This window comes from Dendrobium catenatum, unplaced genomic scaffold (genome assembly GCF_001605985.2).
Source record: "Dendrobium catenatum unplaced genomic scaffold, ASM160598v2 fragScaff_scaffold_637, whole genome shotgun sequence".
Taxonomy (NCBI): Eukaryota; Viridiplantae; Streptophyta; class Magnoliopsida; order Asparagales; family Orchidaceae; genus Dendrobium; species Dendrobium catenatum.
This window is the reverse complement of record NW_021319099.1, coordinates 1,596,818-1,610,692: the sequence shown is the minus strand read 5'-3', so window position 1 is coordinate 1,610,692 and position 13,875 is coordinate 1,596,818. Positions and strand designations below refer to the sequence as shown.

The 13,875-nt window shown below is 32.1% G+C and overlaps 1 protein-coding gene across 1 annotated transcript; it reads right to left on the bottom strand.

Moving 5' to 3' along the window:
- Positions 1-107: 107 nt before the first annotated feature.
- LOC110102603 (transcription factor E2FB) lies at positions 108-11,411 on the bottom strand. Its single transcript, XM_020831007.2, has 14 exons — positions 11,065-11,411; positions 5,391-5,574; positions 5,200-5,247; positions 5,018-5,103; positions 4,814-4,902; positions 4,686-4,740; positions 2,067-2,119; positions 1,929-1,979; positions 1,794-1,842; positions 1,656-1,721; positions 1,505-1,581; positions 815-1,028; positions 681-741; positions 108-290 (listed from the first exon to the last, which is right to left on the bottom strand). Coding segments are annotated over exons 1-14 (1,281 nt in total). The 5' UTR covers positions 11,311-11,411; the 3' UTR covers positions 108-288.
- Positions 11,412-13,875: the final 2,464 nt, after the last annotated feature.

Genomic DNA, 13,875 nt, shown 5'->3' with positions numbered 1-13,875 from the left:
ACATAGAATTGCACATTGCTGACAAAACTAAACAGTTAAGACAATTCAATGAGGCCATGATTTTATTATGCTGTAAAATAAATAGTTAATTATTATATACAAGATGATGGGGAATTAATTTTATTGAAGCGGATTCTTTACACCTGAGAAGAAGCCCTTACGAAATCATCCCCTTTCAATAAGAAACATCTCTAAATACGATACACTGAAATGCTTTAAAAAGCATTTTCAAAGTTTTAACTGAAAGGGAATTTTTACATTTAGAAAACAACTTCGATATCATTTGGTCTCTGATGTATTAGTTAAGGAATAGAAAATGAATTTAAAAGGAATGTAGAACTGCATTAAAAAAAAGAAGACTAATGATTTATAGTTTCTTCAGCAAAATCCTAAACAATTACTCTCAAGGTTAGATGCTTTACCAGAATAGCAATCATTTAAAAAGCTGAATGCGGGAAATTATTCTGAGATCAGGTGATCCGGAGATAAATCAGAATGCGACACATCACCCGGTATATAGTGATACCGACCATCGATATTGCGCAAAAAAATAATGTGACTCGTTCTGATTTGTCTGCGGACACCGTCTAGTGTCCGCATAGAATAATTTTTCCAAATTCTGAACGGAAAAATAGATGTTCATTTTGAAAGGAAACAAAAAAATCAGCTGAAAAGGATACAAGCTGCTCTCCATGATTCTGAGACGCCATAACCATCTTCGGACAGAAGCCAATAGTCGGACTGCAATTAATAGAAAATATTAGTTAATGAAATGCTTTTATGTGAACCAAAATGCTTAATAGAATGTCCTTACAACATCTTCACATGGCGTGATTTTCACTATGCCGCCTATAGAATCCCTTGAAATGTTAGCATCAGATGAATTTTTATTAGCTTCGGTTCGTTCTTGATCTCCTGGGCGAGGGGCCATCATACAGCTTATATTCGGGCAGCTACTTTGAACAGATAAATCCATTGCTGCGAAGTGTTGGTCCAAATTTGAAGGCTCAAATCTCTCTTCGTGATTGCTGTTGGTAACATAAAGAAGCTTTATGATAACGAACAGTTTAAGCATAATATAAAAACGGAGAGTATGAGCTTGTAATGTGGAACTTCAAGCCGATTTTGAGCCCGACCTAAACCAAAATCTTTTAACGAGTCATGCCTATACAGAATCTATCAAGCCAAACTTCGCTCCCCACAACCAATAAACCACAAAAATTTTGCAAAATAATGATTAATATATATATATATATATTAATTATTTTTTATTGTGCACTATATTTAAATAGGGGCAATATGTGTCATGGCTCTACGAGGATCTTTGCGCTGTGGTGTGCCATTAGCCACCAACAAATATGATTTTACCTATTGAGATCTTTCAATGAAGAGTTCTCTACTATAGCGGGGGAGTACAAAAAAATGTTTAAAAGAGAGAAGGATACCGGTTTTAAAGAAAATACTTTGAATATTTTTGCAATTTATTGCACTTGTAAGAAAATACCTTAGTAGGTAGCAATCAATAGGACCCATGGAGCTCCTCAGAAGCATTTGATACTGCCTTTGTGTAAACTCAAGACCCTACAGCAGTGAAATTTTCTGTATCATGTTTTCAATTCTTTTTTCTTTTATTTCCAACAAAATTTGTCGTTTACCTCATCAGGATTTGGAACTTCAAGACTTGTTCCATGTGGAGCTTTAACAGCGATAAGTGTAGAATTCTGCCATAAAGAAGAAAATACTTAAGCCAACGATAGGGATAACAAAAAATTAAAGAGGCAAAGAAGCCAAACCTGGAAACAAGGGATGGAACTAATATCTTCTTTTGTTAGGTAGAGCCATCTAAATAATTAACGAGTATTGTTGTTAGTAGTGAGCAGATCTAACATAAGTAAAATACCATGAAAGGGGAGAGAAAGTGAGACTACTTTTGATTGCTTTCATCCTCACTGAGGGATAATAAATTCTCTTGCATGTTACTGCAAATGTTTTGAAAAAAAGTTATTAATGGAGATGTCCCAAAAAAAAATGAACCTCAACTCAGATCAGTTTATCTGGGAACTCGCCATATCATAGCATCAAGCCTGCAATCCTCACTTTCCAGACTTTGAATCTCAGCCTGCACAACTTTTGCAGTGAGAAATAAACTTAACTATTCAATTGGAGAGTAAAAATCAGATTACTGAAACATCTGATAAGCACAAATTATATAATAACAAAACTATCTGGTTTATTAATAACACCAAATGAAAAATTAATTGCAAGCAAATAACACTCTAAAAAAGATTATTCCATATGCAATCGCAGTAATTCTGCAAGGGAGAATTCTACTTGAAAGGAAAACTCTGTAAATATATCTCTACGCAATTATTTACCCATCAACTTTTATTATAAATATAGGTCTTTTATAAATTATCGGAAATAAGATAACATTAGATTTTAATTATGATTGTTTCAATAATCAATCAAAATTTTGATAATTTCTTTAATATTCAAAATATAAAAAAAAGGTAAAGCAAATATCCAAAATATTAACATTTTGATCAATATTTTTTTAAGTATAAACAAAAACATTTATAAAATATTTTTAATGGATATGCTTGATTTCAACAATTAAAATTATTTAGCCTTCTAAAACATCGATTTAGAAATTAGCTTAAGAATTTTTTTTAATTTTAAAAAACATTTAAAATTTTCAAGAAGTAAGAATAGGAGATAAAAATGAAATGAATAATCAATTCTTAATTTTATAATAGTATGTGATTTCGCAATAGCGAACATTTTATTTAAGGCCTGCTAATCAACGCTTAAGCAGGCATCAAACTACGTAAGCAAAGGTGGGTATTATCATTTTGCATGCTTTGCCATATGCCAAATTATCTTCAGACCTTTTGGATATTAAATAAAGAAGACTTTCAAGACTTATCTTAATTTGAACAATATCTTAGCAAAACATGCATTAATTTGAATAAGGTAAAAAAAAAATCATCAAGAGTATAATCACAATTACTTCATAAAAAATAAATTGTCACAAAAATCATAATGATTTGTTAGCTAGAACAAAAGCTACAAGCTTAAACCAGCCTAGTAGTTTTCTAAACTTTCCCAGCCCCAGCGCACCTTAACGTTTTCATCTACGAATGGTTTAAACCCACTTAAAGACTTAGTCTAGCGTAAACTTCTTCAGCTTAACTTAAGCAAGAACCAAACATGCCCCATGAAAAAATAAGAATACTTGATTACTTATTAAAGAGAAGTCAACTAATCACAAAAATTTGAAGAAAAATTAACTTTAAGAAAGAGGCACAAAGGTGAGGTTCATATGAGATATATATTACAATTTCCAGAGTTATGAGCGTACTAAAGCAAATTAATTAAAAAAATTTCAATGAAGTTCTGAAAACTAAGTGCATAAAACATGATTAGAGAAGAACTATTTGGTACCAACATTCATGAATAAAGAATATGCTCAAAATTGGGCTAAATATAGAGACTTATGAGTCATACAATAAATCTATAGGATAAATTAATGGAATATAACCTTTGAAAAATTAAATTAATTAAAAAAAACGATTTAATTTCTTGCTAGAAAGAACGCTCATAGAAGCAATTTCTATGTTAATACAATTAAGCATTTTCAATTTTTTATTGATCTTGTGAAGGCTAAAATCCAATAACATAATAATTGATTTGGCAGGTTTTAAAACCAAAAAATTTCAGTCGAAGATAACTTAGTATTATTAAAAGCATGTACGATGGAGAATTGACTAATATTAAAAATGGTTATGGAGTGACCAAGGGATTTTCAATTATCATAGATTTACATCAAGGATTAGAATTAAGTATATTTTTAATTGTTATGGAGATGCTTATGATAAATATTTAAAGTGAGGTGCCTTGGTATACGCTTTTTCTGAATTAAGAAAATGCTTAGAAGACAAAGGTCGTACAATTAGTAGAACAAAAACTTCAGTCTAATGATATATAATTTTAATGGATGTGATGTTAAAAATTATCATTTAATATTATTAAAAAATAAGGCGATAAATGTTATATAAGTTTAAATATCTTGAATTTATTATAAAGAATAATGGAGATATAAATAAAAATATAACTTCTAAACTGAATGTTAGTTTATTAAAATGAAGAAGTACCTCAAGAATTTTGTGTGGAAAGAGAATAATGAAAACTCCATAAAACTGCAATTAAGTTAGTGATGCTGTAAAGATTCAAATATTGGCTGTAAAAAAAAATCAATGATACAATAAATTGAGTGCGACTAAATAATAATGTTAAAATGAATGTGTTAAAACTAAGAAGGATAAATTAATGAAACATTATATTACCAAAAATATTGAAATGGCATCTACTGAGATAATAAGATAACCAATAATAAATTTAAGTAATTTTCTCATTAGACAAATAGATAAAACTAGCATTAGAGGATTAGGCTTTAGGCATCATACAACACTCAATAGGGATGAATGAAAAATGAGAATTCAATAAGCCAACCCAAAATAATACATACATGGCATAGTTAGTAAGGCTTTAGGCATCATACAACACTCATCAAATAAGCAGTAATCACAAATTGCATCTGCATTACAGTGAACTAATGAAGCATGCCAGGAGGGTGAAAAGAATTGATTAAAAAAGGGAATTAAATATTTTGCTAGAGCATTTACCTTCAAGCCAGCAATTTCTGCCCCCACCTCCATTGGCCTTGACATGTCGAACCCCCTTTAAATAGAATAAATAAATAATATGCTGTTTAAATTTCAAATAAACGATTAGGGAAATATTTCTCAATTACTTCCAATGTATCCGATTCTTTAACTGCTTTACGATCAACCCCACTCCTTCAAGAACATTGGTTATGTCATAGATTCTCCTCTTTTGTACCTGCCAAGCATTTACAAAATAATACACAAACAATGAGCATCAAACAGACGAACTGAACCAAAATGGAACTTCCAAATTGTCTAAATACTATCCATAAAATGTAAAAGGACTGTACATCCAAAATTTCTGCTGCTTTATTCAAATCAAGAGTCCCGTCCTCAGCTTGCTGGAGCAAATTTATGAATTTTTTTGTCAAGAGGCCTGTCAAGGAATAGTTAATATCAGAAAAAATACTAAGTAAAATCAACAAAAAATTATGCAAATTGCAGCACAAGTGTCCAATTCGGATCAACTAACCAAGAGAACTGTCATAACGGCAGGTGCTTAAAGCACTCACAGGGTAGCCTGAAAAAACATGAGACCGTCAATGATTATTGAAAACCTCTTACAAGCCAAAATTGAACTATTAAATAACTTCAAACATATTAATATTTGCAAAATTTCATGACCCATAAAATAGCAGAAGCTATAAGTTTCGATAAGGTTACCATCACAAGGTCCAGGATCATACTGCACGGATTTTTTATTTCTTGAAGACTTTGGGGTTCTTTGGCGCTTAACACCAGTTAATGATGGTGATAAATGATTGTTAAATGATTCCTTCTGCTCTTTTCCAACAACTAACTGACGACTCCGACCAGCATGATCAATTGTTCCATTTACTGTTTTTGACTGCAAGAAGAACTCTATACTTATAAATTGAAAAAAAAAAGACTGGAACGGTATTCTTTATACATAAATTGACAGAATTAAATGCACAACAAGGAATACAGATAATTTTGAAAATACTAAAACAAACAGAAACTTATCAATGAATGAACTCATTCATCAGCCCTGTTCAATTTCATAATAGTTAATAGCTTCTGACAATCACAGTATGGGCAACGAACAGATGAAACAAATCAAATTAGAACTTAATCATAAGATACAAGGTTCTATTCTAGGCAGAAAACGAGTAGGGCTGTGAATTTGACCTGAAAATCGGTTCTATTTTTTAGTCAGATCAAAGTCAATGAGCAAGTTAACAAGCCAAGCACAGCAAATCTATTGACATTAGAGGCCAGTGTTATTAAAGGTGCTAGGCACCATCAAAACAACCATTATGGCTTAATGCCCGAAGCACTAAACGTCAGCCTATGCACTCTCTTAAACAAAGCCAAACATTTAAAAATTTTATTTATTTTAATTATTAGGAATTCTTTTTTGCAAATAAATTGTGATAACCATCACCAGGGGCGGAGCCAGGATTTTTTTGATGTGGGGGCACAACTCATTGAAGTAAAAAAAAATCCTAAAACTTTTTCATCCGGTCTTGAAACCGGTATTGGCAGTTTTAATTGTTAAATCGTTAGTTTCGTTAAAAAAAGATAAAATATATGATAATATAAAAAACTTACATATTATCTATAAAATATTGGTCCATCACAATTTAAAATGTAGTAGAAAAAGAAAAAAAGACCATTTTATAACACTCTAAACCAAAATGACAAAAGCTAACAAAATATATCGTCTAAAATCAAGTGCCCGCAAACCCAAAGGTACATTCAAGTTTAAACGAGCAAGCATATAAAGGTAAGTTGCTAGCTTCCATAGCTTAAGGTTAATATAATATTTGCTATAATTTATTTCATCTTCATCACCATCTATCGCATCTTCTCTATCACTAGATTTGTAATACTCCATCTCACAATATATTTTTGTATGCATTAAAAATAATAATTGTATTATAGAGGCTAGTACTTGAGAAGCTGCTGTCTTAAACCAAGGTGCTCAACTAGAGGGCATCTTAGTGATGGCGTCCATCTAAAAGGTGTTTGTTGCACTAGATACACCTAACCAAATAGCCTAAGAAAGCACCCAACTCATCTTTGAATACTGTTGGAGGTTAATTATTCATATATAATATACACTAGTTGTGTCTTTTTAATCATGTGAAGTTAGTGGTGATTTATTTAATTAACAACTAATAAATAAGTAAATTGATAATTACTCCTGCCTTCTTTCCATAAGTGAAACAACTCTAGTTATTACTTCTTATAGATGAAATGAGTGGATATCAACAGTGCTTGTTTATAACTAACTTTAATCAACCATCGATGAAATAATCAATAGAAATTAAACATACAAAATTATAATTAAATAGATTTGAACAATAATTATAATTGATCAAAATCCATGAGGGCAGAACATGATTGAAGATTCAGATGAAGCTAGGACTGAAAAATCCAAGTTACTTCTGTTAACTTAATTAAAGAATTGTATTGCCCTCTTTTTTGCTAAAGGAGGCCTAAATTTTACCCTTTCAAAGGGCATAAATTAATGGATCATCTACCAATCACCACTAAAAGAACAAATATAGTGGGCTTGAAAGGGTAGAGTTGAGGGGGGGATCCAAAATGAGATCTTTAAATCTTGTAAGTACGAACAATGAAACACAAGCACATCTAGTAGAGAAGCCTAGGATGCTCTCACTCTTATATACTCTAAAAAATAGAACTATGAAGAAAAGAAGCATGACTCTGGTTCTTAATGTTTGATGGTCCAATTCCAAATGCTAATATTTATTTTTTAACACATGGTTTTAACAAAAAGATTGCTGGTGTTTATATAGGATACAGTCTTTAATTTCATTTTTTTTATTTAATTGTTGGTTTTTCAAGTAGTTGACCCCACATAGTGGGATAAAGGCTTGATGTTATTGTTGCTAATTTTTCAATTCCAATAAGGATTTTGATGAATTTTTCTACAAAACTAAATGATCTCAAATCTAAGCATGGTTGGTGGCATTATAACAATAAAAAATATATAAGGAAATCCTACCGCCTCATATTCATCAAAAAAATGTGTCACACTAAAAAAGCAACAATCAAAGACAAGAAATATATGTTTGCAGTATGATTTAAAAGTAGCACGTACGATAATCGCCAATAAATCCAAAAGCCCATAAAAATAAATCCATAAGTTATATTTTACGAAAGAACTAGAAATAAAGAATATAATTAAAAAATACAAAAATATTCAAATATAATATAGTAAGCCTTATGTGTTGCTGATTATCTACTCTCAACTTGTCACTTATATCTCTTTCTCTAACTATAATATTCCACTCAACAAGCTTGTTTCCTTTTTCTATGGATAAATGAACCATTGCAACCATAGCAATGAATTTCATCCACTAAGAGAAATAGAAGATAAGAAGTTCCAAAATAAGCTTGGCAAATTCATCCACAAAGTACAATGTACTTGTAACATTCTGATCCTTTAACCAAGCCTTAACACATTTCTCCACATTTTACTAGGCATGTACAAGCATAACTTGAAGGGTAAAAAGGTAAGTGTAGAATATGAATATCCCCAGTGATTGAACAATATTTATTGGTTTAGATGAAAAGCCAAGGCCTATTTTTCCTTAAGGTAAGCACTGAACTCCTTGTAATTTTTTTCCAACATTAAACTAGAGAGAGTCTATTGATGATTATTTATTAAAAGTTCTTCAAAGTATTGTAACATGCAATAATGGGGAAATTTTGTTATTATCAAGGCTAGTCAGGGAAAAATCTGTTATAGAAGTAATACAAAACATAATTCATGTTGATGATTATCTATGATGCATCGACACACCTCTTGAAGAGAGAATGTAGTGTCGGACACGGACACATGCCCGACACGGCAGACATGTGTCCGATTAAAATAATGTTTAAATTTAATCCAAACGGCTAGGACACATTTCGAACACGGTTGGAACACGTGTCGGACACGGCTGGGACACACGTGTCCTAATTTTTTATGATAAAATTATTTTAATTATAAATATATGATATCCAATGTACTATTATGAGAGAACTAGAGAAGTAAATAAATACATTCTTTATGATTTAGTTTAGAGGACAAAAAAATATTATGGGAGAGAACTAGCGAACTAGAGAAATAAATAGATACAAAGAAGAACCAACTTTCATTATATGATATCCAATGAACTATTACAAATCTTTCTCTTGATGAAACAGAGTTGGAAGCAATGATATTCAATGATGATGATATTGAAGGCCAAAAACAAACCTCTGAAGCTAATCCTAGTAGTTGAAACTTGAATGCTTGATGTTGTAGCAAGTGGTTAATTGCTTATATTTTTGTAGTTGTACTAGAAATTTTGTACTAAATATTTCTATTATAAGTTAGACAAGTTATCATGCCATTCATTTATTATTTTTTCTCAAATTTTAATATGATGTTACAATAATACTTATACACTATATTAAAAAAAATGTAATGCAGTGTCCGCGTCGTACCCGTGTCCTATATTTTCAAAAAAAGTTGTGTCCTGTGTCCGTGTCGTTTCGTGTTTGTGTCATCGTGTCCGTGTCCGTGTCCATACATCATAGATGATTATAACCTCTAAGAGAAACTAAAGCTTCAAAATTTCAAAACCTAGCATACGTATTTTGCAAGTTAACTTCAGTAAGAAAAATGAGAAAAAGAAAAGCAAGAAATGAAACCTACAAATTTTTCAAGATATATAAGGCATACTATTTGCAAGAATTTCAAATTACGTAGTATTTTTATTTGTTTTACTATTTTATTATAGGTTATAGAATCTTTTAAAATAAGACAATTTATTAAGTTTTTATTGGTTTACTTATTTATTGATTTGTAAAATCCTTGAAAATAATGCAACTTAATAGAATTGTTTCCTTTTTGTTAGTCTCCCAGTTAAGAAACAAATAACTCAATTTAAATCCCCATTAGGGCAACAAATAAAACAAGTGACTCCTCTCCGTTCAATTTAGCCCTATATTAGCTAGTCTTTCTTCCTCTCCCTACAAGGTTTCCTCTATCAATCCCTTCATCAGAAACTAGACAGCTACCCAGCACCTTTTCAGCAACTAGATAGCAGCTCAACACCCTCCGACAACCCTTCAAAAGCCAATCATCTACCATTATATTTTGTTGATCAACCACAATTAATCCAAAAATTATCTATGAAAGCAACATGGGAAGGCTATAATGCTAAGGGCAAGTTAAGCCTTCAAAATCATATATCTCTCTATTCATATTTCAAAGGCCTTAGACTCTTCAGATTTAAATCATCATGAAGTTTTGGGCCCCATAAGACTTTTTTCATAAAAGACCTAAAAACAAGAGAGAAAGTTTAACTTTTTTTAGTAGAGGAACAATGAACAAGAAACGATGTGAAAACACATGTAAATGTAATAAGACCCAATTATTGAAAGAAAAATTACAAACATATAAAAATGATGAGAAAAAAACACAATAGCTACTATACATTTTTTAGTAAGCGTTCTATTTTTTTTAGCAAAATGGCAGTTCAGTGCTGCTTTCCTTCAAAACAAGGAATAGGGACACACCAGTCTCACATTTTTTGCCCTGATGAAACACTTTTTCAAGAACTATGGTTCCAAAATTATCCATAGTTATGCCAGTATTAATGAAAATGGAAATCAGTGAAGTTAAAAATCCCTTCACAGAGACTAAACCCATCAAACTAAGAAACACAATCATCAAGAATTACCTTTAATTCGAGATTTCCTTGACATCCTAGCTCAACAAATCCATTATAAAGGTAAAAATATTGAAATTTTGTAACCAAAGCCCACCATGGTTAGAACTTTAAGAGCTTGAATGAGAGACACCAGAATAATTTACAATAGGATTAGCGTTTTTATCTAGTTGAATTGATCACTTCAACGAATTCTACTTTTTTAACTTTTTTCTGTGCTTATTTCTACTTGGCTTACTTTTCCTAACGATCTTATCCACAGATATCGAACCGGAGGCGAACCACCAAATTCAATCCCAACCAATAAATGAGGGCAGTAACAAGGCACAGAGAACCATCATCACAGATTGGACCCCTAATAGAGAGGAGGACATCCAAACCTTAGTTCACAATCAGCAAGTAATAGCAACTGTCAAAATGCAGCTCTCTTCCCACATCTTCTTGTACACCAGCTCAGAAAATCCAAACAAAACATACAAAGAACAATAATAGAACCCTTATCACACCACCAGATCACATAAGCAAGTGACAAAAAGAAATGCTGGATTGTCACGATTAGAAAATCTCAACGATCAAAATTACAAATCAACAATCTCTGCATGTATAAGTGATCAAATCACGATGTCAATGCAGAAGGTACTCACTGAGGGCTCAGGAGCGGGAACCGTCTCTTTTCCATTTCTCTTTTCATCTGAAACGGAGGCAGTTAACCCGGTCAAGACGCGGCGATCAAAGACCCCTCCAGCAGTGGATAACGATGGCGGGAAGGGGAAATGCTGTTTTGAACCAGGGTGGAGAATCTGCGAAGAACCCGGCCGCGGTGGCGGCGGCTGTGGCCGAAGATTAGCTGGACGCTCAATCGGGCAGCTCGACTCAGCAGCGCCGGCCATGCAATGAAGAGAAAGTGAAGGCGGAAGAATCGGGGAGAGGGGGTAGGGTTTTGAAGAGGAAGGGGAGGGAACGGAAGCGGAAAGAGAAGAGAGGGAAAAATTATAAGGGGATATTTTTTATATTCTAGAAGAGGCGGAGTTGCTTTATGCGCATTATTGTATGTATATTTCTAATTAATATAGACCGTCCGATTAGAAACATAGGGTGATGCCGACAAAGCTGCCTGCATAAGGGGCAGGTCCACGTCACTGCAGGGTAGCGGGAAGTGAGGGATTGGTGAGTTTCGAATGCGTGTGGGCCGATCCTTGAAAATGGGCTAGTTCGGCCCAACCAACAGGCCGTGCTCCTCCTTTCTGAAAATGGGCTGACATGATCTAAAACTCTGTTAGGGCTATTTAATTTGCTGTATTTATATATATTTCAAGAAGAATATTTGAAGTAGAATTAGCATTCAAATATAATTATTTTATTTCTATGCTAGACATATAATATTCTTTATTTTTACATTTCTAATTTTATAAAATCTTGTTTTGTTCAATATATTTCTTATTTAATGTGTTTATGATAATATTTGAATATAGAACAATAACAATAATATCAAGCCATAATCCCGCTATCTCGGGTCGGCTACGTAAATATTTTTTTCTTAATTGTGTCATCTTAAGATTCAAAAACTCTTTTAAATGTAATAAAAAATAAACATTTCTAATAACTTTTTAGTCAAGTCATTTTATATTTACTTTATCTTTTTAACATAGCCAAATCTAATACATCTACTATTCTAATTGTGTCATCATAAGGTCAACATTTTATGTGGCCAAACCTAACTAGGTCTTTGACCTCATCTTTCATGGGAGCAGGGGCGGAACCAGCCTTTCATCTTAGGGGGGGCAAAATTTTCTTTGTATAATAGACTAATATAAATAAAAAAGATGATATAATTCAAAGTGAAATCATGTATTCCATTATGATAGGAAAATTGAAAATCATTACAATTTTATCAATCTAAAGTGGGAGATCGGTGAGTTTCGAATGCGTGTGGGCCGATCCTTGAAAATGGGCTAGTTTGGCCCAATCTACAGGCCGTGGTCCTCCTTTCTGAAAATGGGCTGACATGATCTAAAACTCTGTTAGGGTTGCTGTTTTTATATATATTTCAAAAAGAATATTTGAAGTAGAATTAGCATTCAAATATAATTATTTTATTTCTACCTTATGCTAGACATATAACATTCTTTATTTTTACATTTTTAATTTTATAAAATCTTGTTTTGTTCAATATATCTCTTATTTAATGTGTTTATGATAATATTGGATATAGAACAACAGCTATAATATCAAGCCATAATCCCGCTATCTCGGGTCTGCTACGTAAATATTTTTTCTCAAATGTGTCATCTTAAGATTCAAAAACTCTTTTAAATGTAATAAAAAAATCATTTCTAATACTTTTTAGCCAAGTCTTTTTAGATTTACTTTATCTTTTTAACATAGTCAAATCTAATACATCTACTATTCTAATTGTGTCATCAGAAGGTCAACATTTTATGTGGTCAAACCTAACTAGGTCTTTGACCTCATCTTTCATGGGAGCTACTCCAACATCTTCTCGTATATACTAGTTTCGCATTTTTCTCTAAGAGTACAGTTACTCATCAACTTGAGCATCCTCATCTTTGTGACACTTAACTAATATAAGAGAAGATGAGAATTAAATATATAGGATAAGCTCAACCCTGTTCAAGATAACTCAGTCGGGATGGGGCAATAAAGTTGATGAATTCGTTAAGATTTTCAATGACTTAAAACATATGAACATTTTCACTATTAAGAATAAAATGTCATATAATCGTGGTAAGAAAAAAGTTATTTGTCAGGTCTTCATACAATTCTCATTTAAATCTAATAAAAAATATTATTTCTAATATTTTCTAACAAAGTAATTTTAAGTCTACCTCTACCTTTCTTAACATAGGTCAATTCTAATACATCTACTTTCCTAAATGAGTTATTAGAAGATCGACGTTTTATGTAGCCAAACCATCTATGGCAACTCGCTGATCTTATCTGCCATTAGAGCCACTCCAACATTTTCACGTATATACTTATTTTGCATTTTATCCCTAAGAGTAAAGTCAATCATCCACCTGAGCATCCTCATCTCTACAACTCCTAACATAAATTTATGCTTCTCTTTTAATGGCTTTCATCCTGCACTATAAAACATGACAGATCTCACTACCACTAGCTTCAACGATCCAATTTAAGTTTTATTAATAATATCCTCGTATATATTTCATCATCACTTCAAATAATAGATAAGAGATATCTAAATAATGAAAAATTTTCTAAAGAAAGCATCATCGCATATGATTGCTTTATGTATTGAAGCGTATAGAGACGTCAACATCATATTCAATCAAAATATCTTTTTTTTTGTGACATTTAGGCCATTTAAGGCAAACTCACACACACAACGCATACACATGGACTCGAACCTTGGACCTCTTAGTTGGAAGCCTAAGCTCTCAACCAATAGGCCAAGGAGAATTGTGTAATCAAAA